The following is a 25,357-nucleotide window of genomic DNA, read 5'->3' as shown; positions in this document are numbered from 1 at the left end:
CCAGACTGCCTGGGGCATTGGAGAACAGTGTTCACACTTTTATTGACTGTGTGTGCCTGTCACAGAGAAGCTCCCAAGGAGCTGAAGAGGCAAACAAGCCTGCCCTTACTGCAGGCTCCCAGGACCCATCACCAAGGAGATTCAGGACCTCGACCGTTTCTGTAAGTGGTGCTGTGTGGCAGGCACCATGTGGCTTGCCTGGCTGTCCCAGAACACAGCAGTCCACACGCTTCAGGTCCTGGCAGCCAGATGAAGTCTGTCTCCTCAGGCAGCTAGTCCTATGGCTCCCATATGCCTTGTGGGGAGTTGCCAGGGTGCCTTAGAGTGACAGGGCTGTACTGCCCTAATCCAGTGCACACCTCTCCGGGGGCTTGTCCCTTCCCACAGGAGTTAACGGTGGATGCCAGGTGTGTCTGGTGGCCTGCCAGCTGCCGGCCCCAGCCCTGGCCCTGGCCTCATCTCAGGGCAAAGCTGTAGACGTGGTAGATCTCATCCGGCAGGTTCTCCTGGCGCTCCTCAGCCAGCAGGCTGAGGCCCGCGCTGCGGATGATGCGGCGTACCACCTCGAGGTCACGGCACACGCTGCTGTCCACATCGTCCAGGATCACACCCTCCTGAGCCATGTTGTCTTTGATGACAATGATGCCATTGGGGCGCAGGCCCCGCTTGCAGCGTCGCAGAAAATCAGCCAGATGCTGATCCGTCAGGTGGCCTGGGGAGAACAGAAGTATGTGTGTGTGCACATGGATGTGTGCCCTGGCACAGGCCCAGCAAGGCTCTCTCTCTTGATCTTAGACCCTCTCATGTCAGATGAGGCTAAAGTTCTGAAATCCTCCACACCAAAGCCCCTCCAGCACATCACACACCCATCCATCCTTCCTAGGCCTGGATTAGGGGCTGAAAGCCCCTCAAAACACAAGGGCGAGGCCCAGTGTCCACAGCAGTGCTATGCAGCCCTCTCAGGAGGAGGCACCTGCTACAAGGTTTGCAGCCCTGTGCACAGCATTTCAGATGAGCTGCTGTGCCATGCAGCATTCCCCACCCCCACCACACACAGCAGGAGTGCACTTATACCCCTGGCCTGGCCATGCACCCTGTGACTCCACCACTTGGCAGGACGATTTAAGGCTGAGGCCAATCTAAGCTACATAAGGAGATTGAGTGGGGGGGAAACACGAAAATAAAAGAATTTAAGGGCTGGAGAGATGGCTTAGGTTAAGGGCATCAATTGCTCTTCCAGAGGACCAGGGTTCAGTTCCCAGTATCCGCATGGTGGCTCACCCTGTCACTAGCTACAGGGGATGCTGCCCTCTTCTGGCTTCCATGGGTATTGCACACACATGATACACATGCAAGCATGTATACATAACAATTTTTATATCTTAAAAAGAATTCTAAGCTGGGCGGTGGTAGTGCATGCCTTTAATCTCAGCACTTGAGAGGCAGAGGCAGGCGATCTCTGGGAGTTCAAGGTCAGCCTGGTCTACGGAGCAAGTTCCAGGACAGCTAGAGCTGTTACACAGAGAAACCCTGTCTCAAAAAACCAAAACCAACCAACCAAAAAATATTTCTAAATTTCTTTTTAACTTCTTTCGACTTTTCACGTGTATGGGTATTTAGCCTGCATGTGTGTATTTGCACTGTGTGTGTGGCCTAGTGTCCACTCAGCCAGAAGAGGGCACTGGATCCCTTAAACCTATAGTTGAGGATGGTCATTAGTCACTATGCAGGTACTACGAAGGGAACCAAGGTCCTCTGCAAGAACAGCCAGTGTTCTTAACTGCTGAGCCATTCATTTCTCTAGCTCCTGAGATGAGAATCTAAAAAGACTAAATCCTTATAAAACTCATTTTCACGTCTCCAAATCCGTGTCACAGGGTACGGAAGCCGCATCTCAGCTGGCCAGCTCACTGCAGGAGCAGCACCAGGCTGCCGAGGCTGGGGGTGGGGGGCACCTGAGTGGCAGGCACGGGGAGCATGGGAGAGGGCAACAGGACCCTTACCTATCACCCACTGGATCCAGATCACGTCGTAGGAGCTGGGCTCTGGGCTGAAGTCCTGCAGCCCACAGCAGAAGTAGTTCCTCACCCTCTTGCCCTCTTCCCCCAGGTAGGTCTTAGCTTGGGCCAGAAAGTCCTCCGTCACGTCCACCATGTCCACCACCTTGAAGAGCGGCAGGAGGAGGCGCTTGGTGATCCTCCCGATGCCTGCGCCACAGTCCAGGGCACAGGAAGTCCCCGTCTTGTTTGGGCCTTCCTAAAACACAGGGGGAGCACATGACCCACAAGGCACCACCACCTCAGGGCCCTTTTTGGGGAGTCCCAGGAAGCTGAGTCAAGCTCCTGCACTGGCTGTCCCGGAGGGCAAGTGGAACTCTTTCTAAGGCCAAAGGCAGCTTCCGCATCAAGGTGACAGCCAGGACAACAAGAGCAAAACCTCCTTTCATTCCCGAGCCCTCAGGGAACCCACAGGGTGACAGTGCTAAGGATGCAAAAAAAAATCAGTGGAGCACCTGCTGAGCACCATGGGGAGGACGATGAGTGGGGACATGAGAGTGGGTAAGGGCCACCTGCAGGGCTCACCCCTGTGAAGGGAGGACATAGCTGCATGACAAGGAGTCACAGCCCCAGCAGGAATTATTCCCAGACTGCTGAGTCCCCAGTGCGTGGGCAGCTCCTGCCTCATGGCCCAGGGAAAAATCTCAGCCCACAAGTCTCACCCAATCACCACCCTACCCAGCTCTTCAGGGCCTTGGTGGCTGCCACCAACAGATGACCAGAGAAGCTGCAGTGTGGTATGTGGCAGTGGCTCCCACGCTGCCCCACCAGAGCCATAGCCTCTCCTGGAGAGGACATCAGACCTGCCTACCCTTAAAAACCTCTGCAGAAACTTCCGGGAGCTGTTGAGGTCGATGTTGGAGATGTGGCCATACCCCCCAAGCATGCCGTCCACCGTGGGCGGGATCCGCTTCCAGTAGGTCCTGGCCTTTGAATAAAACTGGTTCTCATCTTCAATCACCTCACTTGTCATGATGTCACTGGCCACGCTGTCACCTGCCACAGCACTGCTCCTCTGAAAAAGGAAGAGGCAGGGTGAGCAGGGCACTGGATGGCAGGAAGACCCAACGATGGCAGGCTATACTGTCTGGCGAAAGCAAGGTTCAGCCACCCAAGCAGCTGTCTACTTCTTGGTTAACAGCCCAAGTCTCAGACATTTTTGCAAAACGACCAAAGCAAGGAACCATGAAGCCATGTGGCTCTTGATGACCTACAACCTCTGGATGGACAAAGCTCCCAGAGCAGGGTCCCCTGCCTCCTGCTATCGACACGCCAGGAGACACCCTGCCCCTAGGATGCCTGGAGCAACCTCCGTGCCTTTCTGATCCTTCAGCTGTAAGCAAACAGCTCAAGGAGGGCCAGCCCTTCATTCCAGAGCAGGGTCTCAGCCAGGGGACCAAGCTGTACAACAACAGACAGGAACAAGGATACAGCCAGGGGCTGCTGAGATCCGGGAGGCAGCCCCAGGGCAGGAGGAGAAACACTCGGTGGATTAGCTGGGAGTGGCAGGAGGAGCCATGGGCTCCTGAGCACTGGAGAGCAGAGCAACCAAGCGGAACAGAGTGCACCACAGATCCACAGCCCAGCCTTGGCCCGGCCTATCCGTCAGCAAAGCGACAGTGGATTGGTGGCCCCCACAGCAGCTTGGCTATGTGTTCTGGAGGACACAAGATCTCATCTGTCATAAGTGCTGGCTCCCCTTTGTCCCAGCTACGGCGAGGATCTGATGTTTATAGTCCAGTAGGAGACAGGAAAACGGAAAGCTGCTAAGCACAGCAGAAAGCAAAAGCTCCACTGTCCTTGCACAACTGTGCACACTCAGTCCGTGAGGGACCACTTTCTTCTGTTTCCGGTACTGGGGGTGGAAGATAGGCTTTGCACCATCAGGTAAGTGCTCTGCTGCCCAGCCTTGTGCAGGCTCTAGAGGACTGCTGTCTGAACTGGGGCAGGCTGTGGTCCAGAGAAAGTGACATGGGAACACAGGGCCAGAAGCTGAATTAAGAAGAGGGCTGCATGATCGCTGTGAGTTCGAGGCCAGCCTAGTCTACAGAGTGAGTCCAGGATAGCCAAGGCTACACAGAGAGACCCTGTCTTGAAAAACTAAAAATAACAACAAAGGAAGCGGAAGCAGAAGAGGAAGAGAAAGAGGACAACTTTTGCAGAGGACCAGCCCCCAAACTGCAGCCTGCTGGCTTAGGAAGCTGTCAATCACAGAAAAGGAATCCATTGAGCAAGCATCCAGTGTGCCAGAAAATACCCAGGACTAACCTGAGGGTGTCAGAGTGCAAACAGCAGGGGTTGTGCTGAATACAACAGCAGCAGGGATGACAGTGTTGGTCACTGCTCAGGCACTGCCAGCACCCACGCTTTCTCCCAGGAGTAGACACCCACTGTGCAGAAGCAGGAGCCGGGGCACATGGAAACTTAAGCGCCCTGCCCAAGGTCAAACGGCCCAGGCACTGCTCTTCCCAAATGGGCAGCTAGTTCTCTCAATGCTATCTTGAACTTAAGGGTCTCCAGTAGAACCCCCATTTCATGGGGCAATGACACAGACCTTGAGAGGCAACAGTGTCTCTGCCTGGAGAGTCAGGAAGTAAGCTGGGACCTCCCCAGGAACACAGCCAGCTTTGGAGGTCTCACCCCACCCACCTGGGTACCACGATGGCAGGCGATGCTGTTGAGCACCAGAGTCACAGCTCTTGGAGGTAACAGGCTGGGGACCCTGGTTCTAAATGCCATACTCCTTTACCACATGCCCCACCAGCGGCAGCAGCGCTGGCCCAGGAAGACAGAGGCGTGCTTCTGTCAACAGATGCCCCTTAGTTGTGAAGTCGCTGCCCCACAGAGCAATGTGAAGACCTGCCAGGCCCCAAGACTACCACCTCTACAAGCAGAAAGGGTACTGTGGCTTGAGAACCAGACACGACAGGGAACCCAGCCTGAATGAGCCTCACCGTCTACCTGCTGGGAGACAGATAAGAGGCCTGCCAGGTGCCTCTCTAGGACCACAGCAACTCTGTCATAGCAGCCACCAACTAGGACAGCATTCGGACCTCTTCTGTAACACAGCAGCGTAGTGCTGGTCCACTCGCACTGGGGCCCAGCAACCAGCCCATCCCCCCCTCCCTGCTCTAAGTCCTAAGAAAAATTTCAGATCGGTATTCAAAAAAGCTGCCTTCAGCCGGGCGTGGTGGCGCACGCCTTTAGTCCCAGCACTCGGGAGGCAGAGGCAGGTGGATCACTGTGAGTTCGAGGCCAGCCTGGTCTACAAAGTGAGTCCAGGACAGCTAAGGCTAACACAGAGAGACCCTGTCCCGAAAAAAAAAAACAACAACAACAAAAAAGCTGCCTTCTTTACCAGTGGAGACAATGACTCCGCGTTTCCTCTTGTGGCCCAGGCAGCACCGGAGCAGAAGGGGAGAATCCTCTGCTGGTCTGCCCCCTCCCAGGGCCATGAGTTGGCACGCCTTCTGCGGTGCTGCCGTCCAGGGCGTCTGTTAGCCAGTGGTAAAAATGCCTGAGTGAGCATCTGCAGTGGCAGCCATTGCTCACCTTTGTCGGCTCCCACGCCATTCACATCACCACTGACGACCAGTCTTTGCTTTACCAGATGCCTACGACACAATTCCTTTAAATGCCAAAGTCTCTTGAAAAATCTTGTTATTTTGTCTCCCCCGACCCCTCAGGGCCTTACCACTGAGCTAAATCCCCAACCTCTTCTTGAAAAAATCTAATTTATGGGGGCTGGAGAGATGGCTCAGAGGTTAAGGGCACTGACTGTACCCCCAAAGGTCCTGAGTTCAATTCCCGGCAACCACATGTGCCTCACAACCATCTATAATGTGATATAATGCCCTCTTCTGGCCTGCAGGTGTACATGCAGGCAGAGCACTGTATACATAGTAATAAATAAATATTTTTAAAAAGAAAAAGAAAAATCTAATTTACAAAATCCCTCTTGCTTCTAGGAAGCAGCTGGGGTATGGGGGAGCATATCAGGGCCCAGGCTGGGAAATGCAAGTCCAGGGCTGAAGGGCTCTTACCGCTGATTCATGGAGAATTACGCTCCTGAGGCCCTGTCCAAACTTGGACTGAGAATTAGAGACATCAAGAAAGACATCCTAGCTGGGCGTGGTGGCGCACGCCTTTAATCTCAGCACTTGGGAGGCAGAGGCAGGAGGATTGCTGTGAGTTCGAGGCCAGCCTGGTCTATAAAGTGAGTCCAGGACAGCCAAGGCTAACACAGAGAAACCCTGTCTCGAAAAACCAAAAAAACAAAAAACAAAACAAAAAAAAACAACAACAAAAAAACCCAACAACAACAACAAAAAAGAAAGACATCCTTGGGGATAGGGGGAAGAGAGAGAGAGAGGGTGGGACGGGGAGGGGAGCAGGGATGTAAAGTGAATAAATTAATCAATTAAAAAGAAAGAAAGAAGATATCCCTGACAGGCATGCCTGTGATCCCAGGACTGGGGGGGGAGGGGCGGCGAGGAAGGTGGATCGTTGTAAGTTCGAGGCCAGCCTGGTCTACAAAGCAAGTCCCGGACAGCCAGGGCTACACAGAGAAACCCTCTGGGGGTGGGGGTGTAGTAACTTGGGTAGCACGCAAGCGGCAGAGGCAGGTGAATCTACTGTACATAACAGAAAGAAAGATATTTTCTTACTACATGGAACTGCATGGCTGTGGATAGGAAGGGTCAGGGCAGTGTGGCCATGTGTGTACGCTAGGCTAGCTCATGGGCAGACTGTTACCTGGCCGTCCTTGGAGTCATCCAACCACCTCCAGCTCCACCTGGGCAGCTGCCCTGCTAAGTCTCTTTTCCCAGGAGAAGAGAAGAAAATGACATATAAACTGTCACCAGCAGGCCTTTACAGTCACCATTCCGTGTGACATCCCTAACACAAGAGCCTGGATGTTGTTAATTTACCAGTATTGCCTAATAATTGCCCCACGTCGAGCACCACTTATTGTTCATTTACCAGTACGGCCTAATAATTATTATTACAAGAGTATTTTCTAACCCACTAGCAATCAATCAAGACACAGACACCTGCTATATATCAAAATAGCCTTAGTTAACCTGGGGCAGAGCAGATACCAGACCTCTAAGCTACTTCCCATAGTGGGGCAGGTATACCTGCCCCAATCCCATGCCATCTGCTTCTAATAATGTCTATTAAGCTACCTCCCATCCATAATCCCAGATACTTGTTAATGTTCTTCATCTGGGCTAAATCCTCCATCCACGATGGCCATGTGCTTTTCTTCCATCTAACCCATGGTGGCCTTCTCTCTTCTTTGGTCTCTCTTCTTCCCAAGATTCTCTCTGTCTCTCCAAGCCCAGAAATCTTAGCCACGCCTATTCCCATTTGCCCTGCCCAGGTGTGATGGCTTTTTATTAATTAGCATCAAAATACATCAGACCAACCCCCAACCTCAGGAAGCAACTGGAGGCAAAACACACAAAAGCCCCTCTTAAGTTAAGCCTGCCTCCGGCAGCATGGCAGGCAGGGCCTGTTCTGGATCTGTGTCGGCAGCAAGCTGGCCCTGATAAGTCCCTGAGTTCAAGTCCAGCCTGGTCTGCTAAGAAACCCTGGCTGGGTTGGGGGGTGAGGGGGCGTCAGGTGTGGTGGATGCATTCAAGGATATAGAGGAAAGAGGATCTGTGAGTTCAAGGCCAGTCTAGTCTACACAGTGAGATCCTGTCCCAAACCAAAACAACAAATGACCCTGAAAGTAGGGTGGACTAGACCAGGGTCTTGGCTCCGCTCACCAGCTGTGAAAGCTCAGACAGTATGGTGGGACTGGTGTACAACATATGCCCTTATTCCTGGCACTCGGGAGGCCAAGGCCGGAGGCTCAGGAGTTTAAGACTAGCCTGAACTACACGGTGAGACCCTGCTGCAAGAAAACAAGAACAGTACAGTGGGCAGCGTGCTTGCCTAATATTCACAGCACCCTGGGTTCAAGCCTCAGAGCCCCGAACTGGACACTGTGGTGCGTGCTTGTAATCCCAGCACTTCAAAGGCAGAAGCAGGAGGGTCAGAAGTTCAAAGTCATCCTCGACTACATGAACACTGTATCAAAAAACAAAAGAAAAAAGGAAGAAACAACTTGGGCTACAGATGCTTAGGTCTCACCTGCAATTCACAAAATAAATCAATAAATAACAAGCAAGCTCCTCTGCCTCAGTTTTCTTCCTGCTTTTTTGTTTTGGTTTTTTGAGATCAAGTTTCACTATGTAGCCATGGCTGGTCTGCAACATACTCTGAACTTCACAGAAAGCCTGTTGTTATTAAACATGTCTCTGAGAAGTCCAGGGCTCACAGTGCAAGGCGTATAGTTCTCAGACAAGGTGCTGGTGAAACAGCTCAGCTGTTTGAGCTCTACCTGCTGATCCGATGCCCTCTTCTGGCTGCCAAGGGCCCTGCACTCGTATGTATAGCTCCCCATAAAACATATTTGGTTTCTCCAGACAAGGTTTCTCTGTGTAGCCCTAGCTGCCCTGGCATTCACTGTACAGATCAGGCTGGCCTTGAGATCCACCTGCCTCTGCCCCCTGAGTGCTGGAATTAAAGTTGTATGTTACTACTGCCCAGCTCAAACACAACTCTTGAGAGGATCAAGTGTGGAAAATGAGCTAAAACCTTCAAAACACATAGTCCCCTAGAAGGTTGGGACCCACCTATGAGGTCACATGACCAGTGTACCTGATGGTCAGTCCAGAAGAGGAAATCACAAACTCTCTCTCCCCTGTACACCCGGAACCACCATACAGTTGCACGCTCTGGCCTTTTTTTGACTCTATGACTTCTGGCCGTCAGTAGAGCACTTCACAAGTACCTCCCCCAACACACACACACACACACACACACACACACACGCAGGCTAAAGGAAACCTTGTTCCTTTAGCACCACATGGGAAACAGAAACCAAAATTAAGGACAGGATCCAGGCTTCACACTTCATGCTGGGTCCTCCCAGGGGTTGGTCCCATCTCACTGAGTGACCATCCCTGCCATCAGTGCCACCAGCTACACCACGCCAACCAGGGTCACTGACACTAGCTGTTCCAACCCCTATCAAAAGGATAAACGACCCAAAAGATCACACAGTTGGTGGAGCAGCAAAGCCTAGGCTTTTTGAGATGGCAGCCTCCCCAAAAAGAGGCTGACCTTGGCCCCAAGGGCTCACGCCAGTTGCTATATTGGCCAGGGCTGGAGGTAGTTAAACATGATAGCCGCCTGTGCAGCCGAGCACTTAATTGAGACGACGTGAGCCAAGCAAGGCGCCGATTCCTCACACCAGCCTTGCAGTGGGGAAAGGGGAAACTGAGGACTAGAATAGGCCTTTAGTGGCTTAGGGGCGCGATGGGGACACGTCCGTCTTGCCAACCTTTGCCAACGTGGCTTCCAATAACCCAAACTGTGGTTACCACTGTCCCGGTCCAGTCTGGTCGGTGGAGCTCCCCGGAACACGCACGTGGGGCAGGCCTGGGTCACTTGACTACATGGCCTCGCCGTTTCGGGCAGTTGGGGTGAGCATCGCCCCCCGCGTCCCGGACGCGTCCTCAGTGCCAGCCTCGCGCTACTCACCTGGGTTAGGACTCCAGGGACCCGAGAGACAAGGACGGGTGGAAGAGGAGGTTGGTAGCCGCCGCCACTCTACCGGACCAGACACCTCGCGGCCTCTGCCTTTGTTCGCACACGTCACTTCCCTACAGCCTGGAGGGGGGTGAGGACTCAAGCTCCCTCCGCCCCACGGGTAGCTCACCCCGCCTCACGACTAGTCACCCCTCCCCACGGCCAGATCGACGTGCCCAACAGCCAGCTCACCCGGTTCCACATCCAGATCGTCCCTCCCCTCACAGCCAATTAGGCCCTCTCCCAGGTGCCCCCCTCTCTCTCCACGCCCCTCTCACCCCGCCCCAAGGCCAGATCGCCCCGCCCTACGGCCGGCTCACGCGACTCCTCCTGAGCGTCCCTCCGCGTGACCAACTAGCCCCTCCCCACACCCAGCACGCCCAAACAACCAGATAGTCCCGCCCCACGGCCAAATCACCCCTCTCCTTCGCTAGCTCCTCAGTCCCCACCGCCAGTTTAGCCCCGCCCCACAGCCCTATCGCTCCTTATCCCTGGCTTCTAACCTCCTCCTTTTTTCTTTCTTTCTTTTTTTTTTTGGCCTACGCGGAAGGCCCTCCTGGACTTGTAGCTGAAGGATCCGCAGCTGAGATCTCCGGGTCTAAGTACGCGCACTAGCTCACTTGAGGATGTATTTTTCCCTTTTGAGATAGCGTCCGACTAAGTAGCTGAGTTCTGGCCTTAAACTACGTGATCCTTCTGCATCAGCATCGCGGTTGCTAGGGTTACAGGCGCTACAAGGCTAGATTCTTAAAAAGCAGCGTTGTGAAAGCTTTCTACTCTAAAAGGAAGATTAAAGTCCATTGTTGCACAAATCCACCCATCTCCACTGTATCTTAAAATAATACACCAACCCAGAAAAGAAAAGGCTTTGATAGAAGCAAGGATTGCTAGACCAAATAAAAAGCAGAAATCCAGAAGTTTCTCCTCCAGAGGACTGCTGATAGGGAATTATCCATTCACAGATAATCTGCCGCAGTCTTTAAGGAAGGTTGAGGTTGCTGCGTGTAAACCCGTTACCCTCAGAGTTCTGGATGCGTCTTCCAAATGGTGCAGATGTAATGATTCTGAGGGTTACATGTGTGGGATTTGCAGGTTCGGGCTTCAGCCTGGCGTTTGCAGTGGGCTCCCAGGCAAGGAAAGTCATCACAGGAACTCTTTTCACCTTAAACTCACCTCGGGAAGGCAGCACCCTGGTGTTATCTTCACTGCCTTTCCTAGGCTCTGCATGTAGGAGGCGCTTGAAGTTGTGTTTGCATTTATTTATTTATTTATTTATTTATTTATTTATTTATTTATTTATTTGAATTAGCACCTTGCTAAGTAACCCAGGATGACCTAGAACTCACAGTGATCCCCCTGCCTTTGGAGTGCTGGGATTAAAAGAATACGCCACACCTAGTGTGTATTTACTTTAATGCACTGAAAAACCCCAGTTGAGTCCCCACCCTAGATCTGTGTACATGTTGATATCTGCTCTGGACGGTTCTAGGTCATACCTGGTAATTCGTAGTTCAAAGAGCTGATCACCACTGTGCACCACCATGCAGTGGTGAGTGCTTGTAATCCTAGCACTTGGGGAGTGGAGGTGGCAAGACCAGGAATTAAAGGTCACACAGTAAAGTCAACACCAGCCCACACTACCTGAGACCCTGTCTCAAAAACCAACTCAAAAGCCAGGAGAGATGGCTTGTCGCTCAGCAGTTGAGAGTGCTTAGCTGAGCGTTTAGGCAGATGGCTCAGTGGTTGGGGGCACTGCCTGCTCTTCCAGAGGACCTGGGTTCAAATCCCAGTGCCCACATGGCAGCTCACAACGGTCTAACTCCAAGACCTGACACCCTCACACTCACACAAGCACACATGTAGGCATAACACCAATGAACATAAAAGTAAAAAAAAAAAAAAAAAAGTTTGCCACTTTTCCAGAGAACTAAAATTTAGTTTCCAGGGAATCTGCCTCCTTCTGGATTTAAAAGACACCTGCATTCCTGTGTGCATGCACATGCATACTCATGCACAAAGAAAAAAAGTAAATTTTCTTTTAAGAAGCAGGTTTGGCGGGGTGTGGAAAGCTTACTGTTGCAGGATCTATGATCCCACTGTGAACCCCCAGATTGTGAGTGGGGAAGGGCAAACTGTTTCTAGTTAGGGTGTGGCTCAACCCTAGCACACACCTTTTTCTTTTTTCTTATTATTTACTTTTTTTTTTACATATACAATTATATTATTACACATATATAAAACAAACGACATACAGCAAGAAGAACCACAGAACAATCAGGAATTATATTCCTGTTACTTTCTTGGTGTTCTAGCTGTTTGTATTTGGCAACCTTGAAGAAAACATTTTCCTATCTCACTGAGTCTAAAATTCTGAATGTAACTTAAATCTATCATATCTCATCGCTATCAACTTAAAACATTTATATAGACTTAAAAACCCCTAAACAGCTAAGCTTAACTGTGAAACTAAACTATTTGGTCTTCAACCCCATCAGAGACTTGAGGAGAAGTAAAAAGGAAGTGCAGGTTAGCAGCTTCCAAATTAAAAAACAAAAATGACAGAGACAGTGTGATGCCTAGAGAGTCACCCATAAGTCTCTAAAACGTTGGAGCATCATCTTCGGTGTTCTGGCCCAGTATATCTGACCGACATATTTGTGAGGCAGGAACTATTGAGGACTTATTTTCCCTGTCTTGGCAGAGTCTGGCCATCAACTCTACCTGCATCCACGCTTGCCAACTTTTAGGAAGAATTCTGTCAGTGGTCAAAACGAGGCTGTTATGCCCAGTGACTGGTTTGCCATATTTGAAGTCATCTCCATAAGGAGGCTCACTGATGCTCATCATCATCTTTGAGGCAGGCTGGGCCTAGCACACACCTTTAATCCAATAGCTTTCTGTAAGCAGGATGAACTAAAGTCAACCGTAGGTCAAGAGGCCGAGCAAGCAACCAGTTGACAGGGAGTGAGCATAGGAAAAACCATAGAGAGTGATAGGAAGTCAGGGAGACAGATAGAGAGACTCACAGGAAGTAGAAAGGATTTTTTTTTTTTTGAGACAGGGTTTCTCTGGTTGTCCTGGACTCTCTTTGGTAGGCTGGCCTGGAACTCACAGCGATCCTGCCTCTGCCTCCCTCTGAGTGCTGGGATTACAGGTGTGTCTTGTAAGGGCAGAATTAATGCCATATTCTATATGTAATGTCTATTCTGCAATTAATGATGGTCTGTTTGAGAACTTGTCTCCTAGGGGACCCTTCTCTCTGCGTTCTGGGAATGACACCTGCCAGCAGTCCCCAGAAACTCCACCAGAGCAATTACATACAATTAGCTCCCAGTGTTCCTCTGAGATAAAAAGACTTCCCCTCCAGACTCAGCCTCCACCCAACCTGCCTAAGGGTCAACATTCCTGGGACCCACAGCCCCCTTTCCCTTTATAAGCCCATTGTCCTTGAAGCTGTGTCAGGAAGGATTGTGATCCGAAGCTCTGAGGCCTTAATACAGGACCCCGTCTTTTTTGGGCGCCTCGCAATCTGGGTGATCTCAGTATTATGCTGAGCGATCTTGGTATAACAGTGCCACCGAGCCTGGCTCCCGTTTAAAGGGTTTTTAAGAAAAGGAGGACAGGCGTGGTGGCGCACGCCTTTAATCCCAGCACTCCGGAGGCAGTGGCAGGTAAGATTGCTGTGAGTTCGAGGCCAGCCTGGTCTACAAAGTGAGTCCAGGATAGCCAAGGCTAACACAGAGAAACCCTGTCTCGAAAAACCAAAAGAAAAAAAAGAAAAGAAAAGGAGAAGGATTTTTTCCCTTCTGGGCCATCGACTGAGTAGGACAGCTGGGTGCTTTCTCTGCCTCTCTGAGCTAGTAGACTTTTACTCCAGCATCTGGCTCCTGAGTCACTATTGGTAAAACCGAACATTTGAGATTTTGTTGAAATAACAGCTTACACCATAATCCCAGTGCTCAGGGGGCAAAGGCAGAGCAAATCTCTGTGAGTTCAAGGCCTGCCTAATCTATATAATGGGGACAGGCAGAGCTATATGGTGAGACCCCCATCTCAAAAAAATTAATAATATGACGCAGGTTTGGGGACTGCTCAAAAAAGCTGGCCCAGCAGTTAAGAGCCTTTCTGGCCTCCCAGTATACTCTCACTCACACGCACATGTCCACACACTGATACACACCTATATTCATAATTTAAAATAATAATACAATAATGATAGAGCTCCGTTGGTAGAGTGATTGTCCAGCATACATAAAGCCCTGGGTTTGATCCCCCAGTGCCATGTAAGAACAGTTGTGGCTGGACATTGCTGCAGTCTCAGCACTTAGGAGGCAGAGGCAGCCTTCAGTTGGTAAAAGGATCAGAAGTTCAAGGTCATCCTTTGACTAGTGAGTTGGAAAGCTAAAAGGGCCCTATCTTGGGCTGGAGAGATGGCTCAATGGTTAAGAAGCACTGTCTGCTCTTCCAGAGTTCCTGAGTTCAATTCCCATCAACCACATGGTGGCTCACAACCATCTATAATGTGATCAAATGCCCTCCTCTGGAGTGCAGGCAAAACACTGTATACAGAATAAATAAATCAATAAATCTTTGTTTTGTTTTGTTTTGTTTTTTGAGACAAAGTCTCTCTGTGGTAGCCTTCCTGGGCTAGCTTTGTAGACCAGGCTGGCCTCGAACTCAGTGATCCACCTGCCTCTCCCTCCCGAGTGCTGGGATTAAAGGCATGCGCCACCACGCCCGGCTTATAAATCAATAAATCTTTAAGAGATCCTGTCTTAGAAAAAGATAAATAACAGTCACACAATGGTGGCGCACACTTTTAATCCTAGCAGAAAGGCAGAAGCAGACCTATCTCTGAGTTCGAGGCCAGCCTGGTCTATAGAGAGAGTTCCAGGACAGCCAGGACTACACAGAGAAACCCTGAATCAAAAAAGCCAAAGAGGAGGAGGAGGAGGAGGAAGGAAGAGGAGGAGGAGAAGAAGAAGAAGAAGAAAGAAGGAGAGGAGGAGGAAGAGGAGGAGGAGAAATAACAGAAAAGAAAAAAGCTTATGTCTCCAATCTCAATATTCTAACTTCCTGAGGAAATACGTATATACCCCCATTCCTGGTGAAATATGTTAGAGAAAATGGAATACATCTTTTGGTTTTTCGAGACAGGGTTTCTCTGTGTAGCCTTGGCTGTCCTGGACTTGATTTATAAACCAGGCTGGCCTCGAACTCACAGCAATTTGCCTACCTCTGCCTCCCGAGTGCTGGGATTAAAGGTGTGCACCACCATGCCCAGCCTCATGTTTTGTTTTTAATTTATAAAGTTATAGCATACCTGGGTACACTTGTCTCAACTGCACCCTTATCTCCAACCTGAGTAGAGACATTCCCACAGGCTTTCCCCAGCTCTTTCCCAGCCAACCTGCTCAGCCTGTATGCTCCATGGTTCTCCCAGAAACAAGAAGCCTTGTTGGCAGCATACAACCAAAAGAAACAGAATATCAACTTGACCTTGGTTCTTGGATATCCAGGCCCCTTGTGTTCTTACTGTCCTTAGAGGGTAGGGCTGACAGAAAGCTCTCCTGCCCTGCCAAGTACAGCCACTCTGGGGCTAGGAGAGTGGCCCATTCCTCCCTGGCTTAGGCATGGCCCACCTCTGTGGGCGTGGCCTTGGCCCCACTATTGTCCCCATGCCACAGTGCCCATTGCTCCCCAGTGGCTGTGTGACAGAGCGGATCACAATGCCTCCAGGAAGACTTGCAGGAGCCTGGGTGGGACTGCCAGACAGAGCAGGTGGGGAGATGGGCTCTACCAGCAAATAGCCCACCTGTTGGGGGCCTCTAGACTCACAGGACCTTCCGGGGGGCCTCACCCAATAGGCCCCACAAGGTGAGTGTGACATCACCCAGGAGCTAGTTTAGAGTTCGTGACAGTCTGGGAATACGGTATATCTGGAGGAGGAAACAGGCCTGAGACCCCCCACCCCCATCCCCACCCCCACCTCCAGAGTCAGAGTGGAAGAGGCTGCCTGGTGCTTTCTTCCCTAACTGGGAGTTTGCTGAAAATAACCTGTCTTGACTGGATGTGGCTTGATGGTGCAGCACTTGTCTTATGCTTTTACCAGATTGTGTCTCCTCCCCAGCCTTGGGAAGGCAGGGTGCAGGAAAAATGGTCTTGGCTCCTCCCCAGACCCTCTGCGGGCCTCTGGGGCAGGAGGTGGGAGGAAGCCAAAGTCATGTGTACCTGTGTGTAGCTTGTTGGCTTCCAGATCCCCCATCAACTTCTACAATTCTGATAGGAGGGGCTGGCTCTCCCACAATTCCTTGCTCTCCGGCCTTCTGTCCTGTTGTGTGAGCCGCGGCAGCTGGCCCAGGTTTGTAAGGCCAGGACTTGGAAAACGGAGGCAGGAGGATGGTGCCTTGTGCCATGCAGGAGGAGTCTTCCTCAAAGTGAACTAATTGACCAAATAAGCGAGTGCCAGGCTTTGCCCTGATCTATGGACCAGAGTGCTGACCAGGGGAAATTCTCCAGCTGCCCAGCTCTCATGACTGATAAGGATTAGAGCAGAGACTAACGCTAAACCACGGGTCCTCAACCTTCCTAACGCTGCGACCCTTTAATCCAGTTCCCCACGTTGTGGTGACACCCTCCCCCCAACCATAAAATCATTTTCTTTTTTTTCTTTTTTTTTTTTTAAAGATTTATTTATTGATTATTTATGCAGTGGTCTACATGTACATCTACAGGTCAGAAGAGGGCATCAGGTTACATTATAGATGGTTGTGAGCCACCATGTGGTTGCTGGGAATTGAACTCAGGACCTCTGGAAGAGCAGTCAGTGCCCTTAACCTCTGAGCCATCTCTCCAGCCCTATAAAATCATTTTCATTGCTACTTCATAACTGTAATTTTGCTACAGTTATGAGTTGTAAATGGCTGTGTTTTCCTATGCTCTTAGGCGAATCCCTGTGAAAGGGGCGTTTCAAACAGGGTCTCAACTAGCCCAGGCTGACCTTGAATTCGGTAGGTAGCCAGCCAAGCACAACCTTGAGTTTATTATTTTGAGACAGGTTCTTGCCGTGTAGCCCTGGCTGGCCTGGAATTCGTATGGAGACCAGGCTGGCTACAAACTCAAGAAATCGGCCTGCCTCTGCCTCTCGAGTGCTGGGTTTAAAGGCGTGGGCCACCACTGCCTAGTAATAGCATTAACAGTAATATTATTATTATTTATTATTACTATTACTATTAATTTGGTGCCTGGTATACTTGGAGGCTAGAAGAGGATGGCGGATACCCTTGGGACTGGAGGTTGTGAGCCCCCCCACCCCCGAATCGAATCCAGGTCCTCTCGCTGATCCATCTCCAGCTTCTGCCTCTGCCTCCCAGGATCCCAGGCATGAGCCCCGACGCTCAGTTTCTTGAACGTCCTAGATAAGCCCTCTCCTAAGTGTGCTAAGTAATAAGAAAGTCGTTCTTCGGCCAACAAGTGCAGCGAGGCCCCACTGTGCCAGGCGCCTAGCGTATACTAGCTCACACCAACGTCACAGCCACCCCAAAAGAGCTGGCGTCCCCGCCGTCGCTGTCTTTGCTCTCGGACACAGCAGGGTCCTGCCCGAGGCCGCTCCATTGCCCCTTCCCGGCGCTATGGCCTGTGGGCTGGCCCAAGATCTCCCTGAGGCCCTGCTCGCCCCAGCGCGCCCTCCAGGCGCGAAGATTTCCTGATCTGAGCTAGGACTCACCATGTTCCGGCGCCAGCTCGCGGCGGGGACCCCGAGGTGTCCCGAAGGGGCCACCCCACGCCGCTCCGCTCCGCTGCTGCTGCCCTCGCTGCCCACGCCCGACGTCCGTGCCGGGCGAGGCGCAGTGGGTTCGTGGTGGCAGGACCGCGAGTCCCAGCGCCTACCCTGCCTGTCCCCCGGGACCCTGCGGGTGGCGCCGCGAAGCCGCGGGTCGCTGCACAAGCTGCTGTTGCCGCCGCTGCTGCCAACCAGCGCGGCCCGCCGGGCGGGGACCGAGACAATCCTGCCGTCCGCGGCCCGGGATAACTCTGAAGCCCTAGACGCGCTGCTGCGGGAGCTGCTGCCCAGCAAGTTCCGAGACTTCCTGCACAATCTGCGGGCCAAGAGTGCGGAGCATGAGGCTCACCGTGAGCCCGCGGGGGGGGCGGCGGGAGGGGGAGGTGAGTCTAGGGTCCCCCAACGAGGACCGTCCCCAGCTCACTGGGTGTTCCTCCTGTCTCTTCTCCTCTTCCTTCTCCTCCTCCCCTCCCAGCACCCTCAGCGCCACAGTACCCCAAGGGTGCATCAGATCACTGCTTAGGTTCTCGTTGTCCCAGCTCCTCATTCCTCCCAGGCCTGCGGTAAGTGAAGGAAGGGGTTTGCCCTGGACGCTACCAGGGTGGAGCTCTGCTTGCATCCGCTGTGGCCTCTTTGTCTTCAAGGGATCAATCATTGCACTGGGAAGACAGTTTTAGAGAGAAACCTACCCTGGGGCCCCCAAGAGGTGAATTCATCGCCGCCAAAAAGGCAAACCCGTGAGTAGTAGCTGTTGTGAGTACACACGTGCTATAGTTTTGTGGAGCTGAGTCTCTCCTTCCACCTTTACGTGGGGTTGGGGGTGGAACTGACGTCACCAGGGTTACCTGTCAATCACCTCTACCCTTTGGGCCATTTCACCATTTCCCCAACCCAGGAGGAGCAAACTAGTTTGCTCCCTAGTTTCCAGTCATTACTAATGGATTTACGAAGTATCCATCGACCCATTCGGCTATCCATCCTTGCATGCACCTTACCCCCTTAGGCATGAGCCAGGTCTTTAAAAGCTCTTGTGAATCCATCTATTCATTGAGGCATCTATTGGCCACGAACCCATAGCCTCCCTCAGACGTGACTGCCAGGCATCCAGTAGTACATCTATTCACAAACCCCCTCTGACTCCAGCTGCCCGATAAATAACGTTTCACTACTTATAAACCCAGGATGCCAAGCACCCGCCCACCCCAGAAATAAAGCCACCCACAAGTTGACACAACTATCTGCATAAGCACCCAGCTACCCTCCCATTCAGATCCCGCTGCTGTACTATTCCCTCATCTCATCTCAGTGCCCACTTATGAAGTTAGTTAGTTAGCTTGTTTGTTTTGGTTTTTCGAGACAGGGTTTCTCTGTGTAGCCCTGGCTGTCCTGGACTCACTTTGTAGACCAGGCTGGCCTCGAACTCACAGAGATCCGCCTGCCTCTGCCTCCCAGTCGCTGGGATTAAAGGTGTGCGCCACCACCATCTGGCCCATTTATGAAGTTTTACTATGGATCAAATACTGGAAGAAAGCCAATGAGAGATGGAAGCAAGAAAGATTAGTGTAAAGGGCACTAGTGCTCACCTGGACTTGGATGTTAGAGCTCTCTTAATGGAGAGGGGAAAGAAACAGGCTCACACAGGCTGCGGCACCGTGCAGGGTGAACAGCACTGTCTGGGAGGTTAAAGACTAGAGAGTTGGCTATGGTGGCAGCTCAGTGAGTTGGAGGCCAGCCTGGTCTACACTGTGATTCCAGGACAGCTAGGGCTATGAAGTGAGAACCTGTCTCAATAAATTAATTTATTTAAGGAAGATAGGACAGATGGGCCAGGGAACATGCACACACAGCAAGCATACTATTACTGCTCCATCTGTACCCGTGGCAGACAATACTAATGGATCGCTGCATATTTCTCTGTGAGCTTCACAACCCTTTCTGACACAGTTCCCCAGGATCAAAGTAGGGACTGGGAGGCTGGAGAAATGCCTCAGTGGTTAAAAGCACTTGCTGCTCTTTCAGAGGATCTGGGTTCAGTTCCCAGGACCCACATGGCAACTCACAGCTGTTGGTAACTCCAGTTCTAAGGGATCTGACACCCTCACACAGACGCCCATGCAGACAAAACACACACACACACACACACACACACACACACACACACACACAATTTTTTTTAAGAGAGTAGGGTTGAACACTTATTTGTATATAACATTCCTGAGGTACATTAGGTTGTTCCAGTGATGGTCCCTGGGCCTGGAAGTCATGATCTCACACTGGCAGGCAAAACTAGGAGATGCTTAAGCCTGGCCCTGTCCGTGGTCAGGATGGAGCTGAGATTGTTATATGCATAACGACCCTGACTTAACTAAAGCCTATAGCCAGGGGTCTTCCCTACTCATCTCCCAGCTGCACAGCTCTCTGACAGACAGATGAGGAACACACCCTCTGCATCCACAAAAAAAGAGATGGCGCAGGATAAGTGGGTGTGGGTGTGGACATATGTGCGGGCCACGGTCAAGGTGCAGTGGCGGCATTTCTGAGGGGTCAAAGAACCAGGCTGGCAGCACAGCCCTTGAGGGAGAGATGGACAGAACCTAACGTTTTTAGTCTATTGAAAATATAACATGCCCTTTACGGAGCCCAAGCCCATGACAGGCCCTGTTCTAGGTGCCTCCCCACACGGGTTACTGCACTCTCCCAGCTCGTGTGCCGGCGGAATGGTCCCGCCTATAATACAACACATGACCGGAAGGAGAAAACTGAGAAGTGGAGCCTTGAGGACAGTGTGCCCCAGCTCATACGACCTCTGTGGCATAACTGAGACTGACAACTGTCGTAACAGCTTGAAGCTAGCGATGTTTCTTCCGCCGGGCGCACCCTCAGCAGGATGGTCTTGCAATTCACCCCAACTCTTCACACCAGTGCTGAGGAAGGGGTGGGGCACCATGACTTCCTTGTTTTCATTTTTCTCTACTACGTACTTGCTGACCCACCCGTATAGCACAGGCTGGCCTCACACTCACTATGTAGCCAAGGATGACCCCTGTACTCCTGATCCTTTCCCCTCTACGTCCTACGTGCCACCCTGTGCCCTGGCTTAATGATCTGTTTCACAGATGAGGAGACAGGTCCCCGGTGTGTCAGGACCTCTCGGTTCCTGAGCACAAAATCCTACCCTCTGGCCTGATGTTTGACTGGCAGCTGTGGGCCAAACATCTCCGTGCCTCAGTTTTCCTCGCTCGTAAATGAGAATAGCAACAGGGCTTCATGGGCACCGTGCAAGTTTGGTAGGAAAAAGCATGGCACATGATGAGCCAACCAATGTGACTAGAATAGCCCTGCCACCAACCAAAAGTCTTTCAAAGATTTATATTTTATTGTGTATGTTGGGGGCGGGGGGGAGGGCAGAGGGGGAGTTACACATGAGCCCTGATGCCAGCAGAGACCAGAAGAGGGCCTCAGATTACCCCTGGAGTTAAAGTAGTTGTGTGCCAATAGTGTGAGGTACTAGAGCTATTCAGATGCTCCGTAAGGCCACTCTTAAAGGCTGAGGCAGCTGTCCAAGATCGTACCAGGAACCCTGCTTCCTCTGAGCTGACAGCTCCCTGAGCAGCCTCCACAGCACACAGGTCCACAAAGTGAAGACTGCTAATTCACAGGCCCTCAGGAGAAGGTTCGAGGCCCCGCAGACGCTATTGTCCTTTCCGGGTGCGGTTTGCAGATGAGACCCTGCAGGACACGGCACTCCGCTACTGGGAGCGCAATCGTGCAGGTGAGCTGACAGCCCAGAAACCTTTTAGCCAGGAGTGCAGAGGTCACAGGTCATGGCTCTGGATCCTTCGAGAGTGGGCCAGGCCATTGACGCTAACAGAGAAAGGTACCTGTACTGACCTTTTCAGAAGATGTCACAGTGGCCTTTAAGGACCAAGTGGGGGCCCTGAGAGCCAGTAGAGGTGGGTGGCATCAGGTGGGTGGCGTGAAAGGGTAGGTGATGTGGTGACCCAGGAAACAATGGCTGCCCAGGCCTTGCTATCATTAGAGAACCCTTTCTCGCCGCTGCCACCCCAACTTGCACAGCAGAGCTTCTCTCATCAGCTTCCTGAACCGTCTTCCTCACAGACTCTTGGAAGCAGACCCCAGGGTCAGGCTAGCCAAGTGTCCAACAAGTCCTAGAAAACTAAATAGCTTCTCTCTTGAAAACTGATGCCAAGGGTCCGAGAGAAGAAACTCAGAACCCCAGACAGATGTGTTTTCTCAAAAGGAATGGCATGGTGGCCCCCTGATGGTGGTTTCCTTGGACTTTTCTGAATGGGTGGTGGGGAGGCAGGAAGGAACTGAGGAAGAGAAGCCATGAACGTCATCACAGGACCCTCCTTCCTGGTACCTTGCCTTTCTCCTCAGGACCCAGCGGCCCCAGGACCTCCCCTCAACAAATGATTCAGGGAAGCCCACCTTCTGTGCCTCAGAATATAACTTCAGCTAGTAGACGTAAGAGCTCTTGTACCTTAGACTAGCAATGCTTATTTATTGTCTTTTTGAGACAGGGTCTCATGTAGCCCAGGCTGACCTACAACTCACCAGGTAGCCGAGGATGACCTTGAAATACTGATCCTCCTGCCTCCACCTCCTAGCTGCTAGCATTCCAGGCATGGCCTACGATGCCCCAGCTTGTGGTTATTTGATGAGAAAATCGAGGCAAAGTGTGCTTGTGTTAAGAGCTATGGAAGCCTAGACTAGAGGTCAGAACGGTCCAGAAATCCAAGGACAGGCCAAGCACCAGGACTCCCATGTGTGCTTTTTCTCAGCTCTTCCTGTCCGAGGTAGCCTCTGGGAATCTCGGGGTTTAGGAAATGTGCCTAGCCCCGAGAGACCCCCTCCCTCCAACCTTTGCAGCTTCTTAGCATCCTCTCTGGAATTTCCGTGGTGGGGTGCTTGGCCCTCCCTCTTTAGGGAAAAAAAAAAAAAAGAGGCCCGTTGAGGGTAAGAGCAAGAGTAGAGCCCTGGCAGGACACAGTTTAGTGACAACACCAGAAACAGTGTGTGAGTGTGTAGAGGGGGTAGTTTTAAAACCCAGGACTTCTCCGGAGGCAACGGGAAGGCACTGGGGAGCCTGTGGTTGCCATGGAGACATGGCTCTGTCTAGCCTTGCCAGCTAGAGGGGAGGAAAGAGGGTGGGGGTGTCAAGTGTGCCCCTCCCCGGGGGAGGGGACAAGGAACTCACTCTCCCCCCTCCCTCCCTCTCTCTCTTCTAGTCCGGCAGAATATCTTTCCGTGCGAGCAGACGGCTTTGCCAGCTGTGTCTGTGTCAGAGCGGGTGCTTGGGAGTGTTGGGAGATGGTTGGACAGTCTGCCCGTAGCCCTGCGTCCCAGGGTCCAAGACACTGTGGCTGGCTCGGCATGCTGGAACTGCCCCCGAGTGTGAGGCTTTAATGAGAGGACGCAGGAGGGTTGTGGTGGGCCAGGCCCTCTAGGTACAAGCTTTAGATGGGTCTGGAACTCCGGGTCAGAAAGGCATCGTCGGCTCCCGTCTCCCCACCAGGTCAGCTCAGGAACCACAGCTCTACCTTTCTGAGGACGCCACCATGAGCAGCCGCCTACCCTTCATCTCCGGGGCCACCGCTACCCCAAGGCCACGGGGAGGCCTCCAAACCTTCTTGGACACCCCTAACACTGTGCAGCAGGTGGGCAAATTGCCCTGACCCTGGAACCAGAAGCTGGTGAGCAGCCTAGGGCGGCTGGCCACCAGAAGCAGCTGCCCCCGCCCACCCTGCCTCCCTCTCCCCCTCCCCCCGCCCCCAGTGACTCTGTAGGGGACCTGCTCTGTTGAGTCACCACAGGGCTTGGATTTGTGTGGCCCTGCCGCCCTCAGTGTGGAGCCCTGGCAGGCAAGGGTGGGGGGTGGAGGTCCCTGAGCCAGGCGGCTGCCAGCTGTAGTGCGGAACCACGTGGGGAGGGGGAGGGGACGACAGGGGAGGGGTCTCCTACCACCCGGGCCCCTGGGGACCTGTCTCCTCCCTGAGGTCCCTTCAGCGGTGCCCAGATGGGCGTCCTTTTTCCTCTAGGAGTCCTTTCTGCCCAGCTTGGTGCTGCAGTCGGTCCTGAGGCAAGGCCGCCCTAAAGGCTACCAGCAGCTCCAGCCGGGCACAAACCGGCGGCAGGCTCAGAGGTGAATGCCTACCAGAGCCCCACCCCCCGCCTCGCCCTGGGGTGTACCCAGGCCAGGCCACGATGAGAATGCTCCGCAAATAAACTCGTCTCCCAGGTGCCTGGGATGGATCCTTCAGTCTCCCAGTACCAGTTACTCTGAGTGCCTGATTCGAGAGCTCTTGGGGTTCCTGGGTGGGGGAGATTGGGGTGAATGAGGCTGGGGAGACAGGTAAGGGGCTCAGCTTGCCTCACAGAGTGCTTTCCTGGGTGGTGATTAACTACACAAACTCAAATCTAGACCCATCCATGCCTGAAGTAGACCCCCAGCCATTACCTTAGCCTGGGAGAGTGAATAAACAACTTAACGTTAGTGCCAAAGGCTTCTCTGCCCACCTTCTAGTACAGGGTGAGGTTATCCCGACCCCAACCCAGGAAAGAGTCCTGTGTAGGGGCAAACTTTAGCCCTCTTAGACTGACGTGGTGTTCAAATCCACATGGGGAAGCGGCCTGAGAGAAGGAGACAGCACTTCTTAGAGTTTACCTACTGCACTAATCTGACCACCTCCATACCCCTGGGCGCCCTATCCATGTCACAACTCGCCCCCCTCCCCTCCACATAACCCGCCTCCCTCCCCCGCGCCACCACCCCACCCCCAAAGCCTTGGAGCCAGCCCTCTTTTTGGAGTTTGGCCTTCTCCTTGCGATCTGGCCAAGTCTTTATCGCCACCTGCTGGCTCATGAAGGAATAGCTCGGACTAGGCGCTTAGTGGGATCTAACCGGGTGGTTGGATACTAAAGCTGGGGGTTTGGGCTGGACTGGATCATCTTAGGGACCAGATGGGCTGGGAATACTGAAGGGCTGAAGAAAGCTAGATCTGGATCCGGCTTGAGGCACCATGCGGCAGCGTCCCCAGCGCTGGGCTGGAGCAGAGCCTGGTCCCTTTCTGAGCTTTCATACTGGGACACAGGACGCGAGCTCCCAGTTTTCCTGCAGTGCTGCTCTCTGTGGGTGCCGGTTCAGCCTTGGTTTCCCCGGCCTCCTGCAGCTCCATGCCGCGCCGCGCGGGGGCAGTGTTGGCCTGGCTTTGCATCTCGAAACTTCAGCTCTCTCCCGGCTTCGGAAACTTTTCCTTCTGCCAGTGCTAGCCTTGGCTCCCTGAATCCTGGGTTCACAGCGCGGGACTGTGGGGAGCCGAGCCTTCAACTTGCAAGCCGAGATGTGGCCGTCACGGAGAGGCTGGGAACGAACGGTGCAGAACCACAAAGGGAGAAGAACTTAGACGTTGAAGTAGTACACAGCATGAAGCACACAGCACAGGCACGCGCACACATACACACACACACACACACACACACACACACACACACACCATACCACATACACTATAGAGACCCCACCTATAGGAAGGACACTTCAGGCACACATAAGGAGGACATTTCAGGCACAAAAGCTGGACAGGAGGAGGTGCACACACCACAGAGATCCCACACCCAGAGGACAGTGTATACACACCACCACCTGGAGACCCCCCACACAGGGAGAACACCACAGACACTATACTACACCAATAGAGACACCACACACATAGAAAACCACACCACAGACATTTACAACAAACAGCCCAGGTACACAACGCACAGTAAACACACTCTACATGTCACATATAGACCCCCATACGTGGAGAAACACGTGTGTCACACTCACAGAGAAGACTACCTATGC

The 25,357-nt window shown here is 52.5% G+C and overlaps 2 protein-coding genes across 14 annotated transcripts; one reads left to right on the top strand and one right to left on the bottom strand.

Moving 5' to 3' along the window:
* Positions 1-17: 17 nt before the first annotated feature.
* On the bottom strand, positions 18-17,564 carry NTMT1 (N-terminal Xaa-Pro-Lys N-methyltransferase 1). Of its 6 annotated transcripts, none has more exons than XM_084799988.1 (4): positions 17,431-17,564; positions 2,869-3,072; positions 2,004-2,256; positions 18-712 (listed from the first exon to the last, which is right to left on the bottom strand). In XM_084799988.1, the coding sequence occupies exons 1-4, from the start codon at positions 17,431-17,433 to the stop codon at positions 456-458; spliced, it is 717 nt and encodes a 238-aa protein (XP_084656114.1). In that variant the 5' UTR covers positions 17,434-17,564; the 3' UTR covers positions 18-455. The 6 variants fall into 6 exon arrangements, with proteins under 6 accessions (XP_084656114.1, XP_084656119.1, XP_084656115.1 ...); XM_084799993.1 differs by lacking the exon at positions 17,431-17,564 and adding an exon at positions 9,657-9,911 and having other exon boundaries at positions 2,004-2,252; positions 2,933-3,072; XM_084799989.1 differs by lacking the exon at positions 17,431-17,564 and adding an exon at positions 9,657-9,903.
* Positions 17,431-23,765, top strand: LOC311607851 (uncharacterized protein C9orf50). 8 transcript variants are annotated; one of them, XM_084799964.1, is made up of 9 exons: positions 17,431-17,816; positions 17,963-18,050; positions 18,132-18,224; positions 20,189-20,422; positions 21,147-21,259; positions 21,889-21,975; positions 22,740-22,905; positions 23,027-23,168; positions 23,550-23,765. In XM_084799964.1, the coding sequence occupies exons 1-9, from the start codon at positions 17,432-17,434 to the stop codon at positions 23,655-23,657; spliced, it is 1,416 nt and encodes a 471-aa protein (XP_084656090.1). In that variant the 5' UTR covers position 17,431; the 3' UTR covers positions 23,658-23,765. The 8 variants fall into 8 exon arrangements, with proteins under 8 accessions (XP_084656090.1, XP_084656089.1, XP_084656092.1 ...); XM_084799963.1 differs by having other exon boundaries at positions 17,431-17,837; XM_084799966.1 differs by having other exon boundaries at positions 17,431-17,837; positions 23,027-23,204.
* Positions 23,766-25,357: the final 1,592 nt, after the last annotated feature.

Source organism: Acomys minous, assembly GCF_964271855.1.
Source record: "Acomys minous genome assembly, chromosome: 10".
Classification (NCBI taxonomy): Eukaryota; Metazoa; Chordata; class Mammalia; order Rodentia; family Muridae; genus Acomys; species Acomys minous.
The sequence above is the reverse complement of the archived record's forward strand: the minus strand, read 5'-3'. Positions and strand labels throughout refer to the sequence as shown.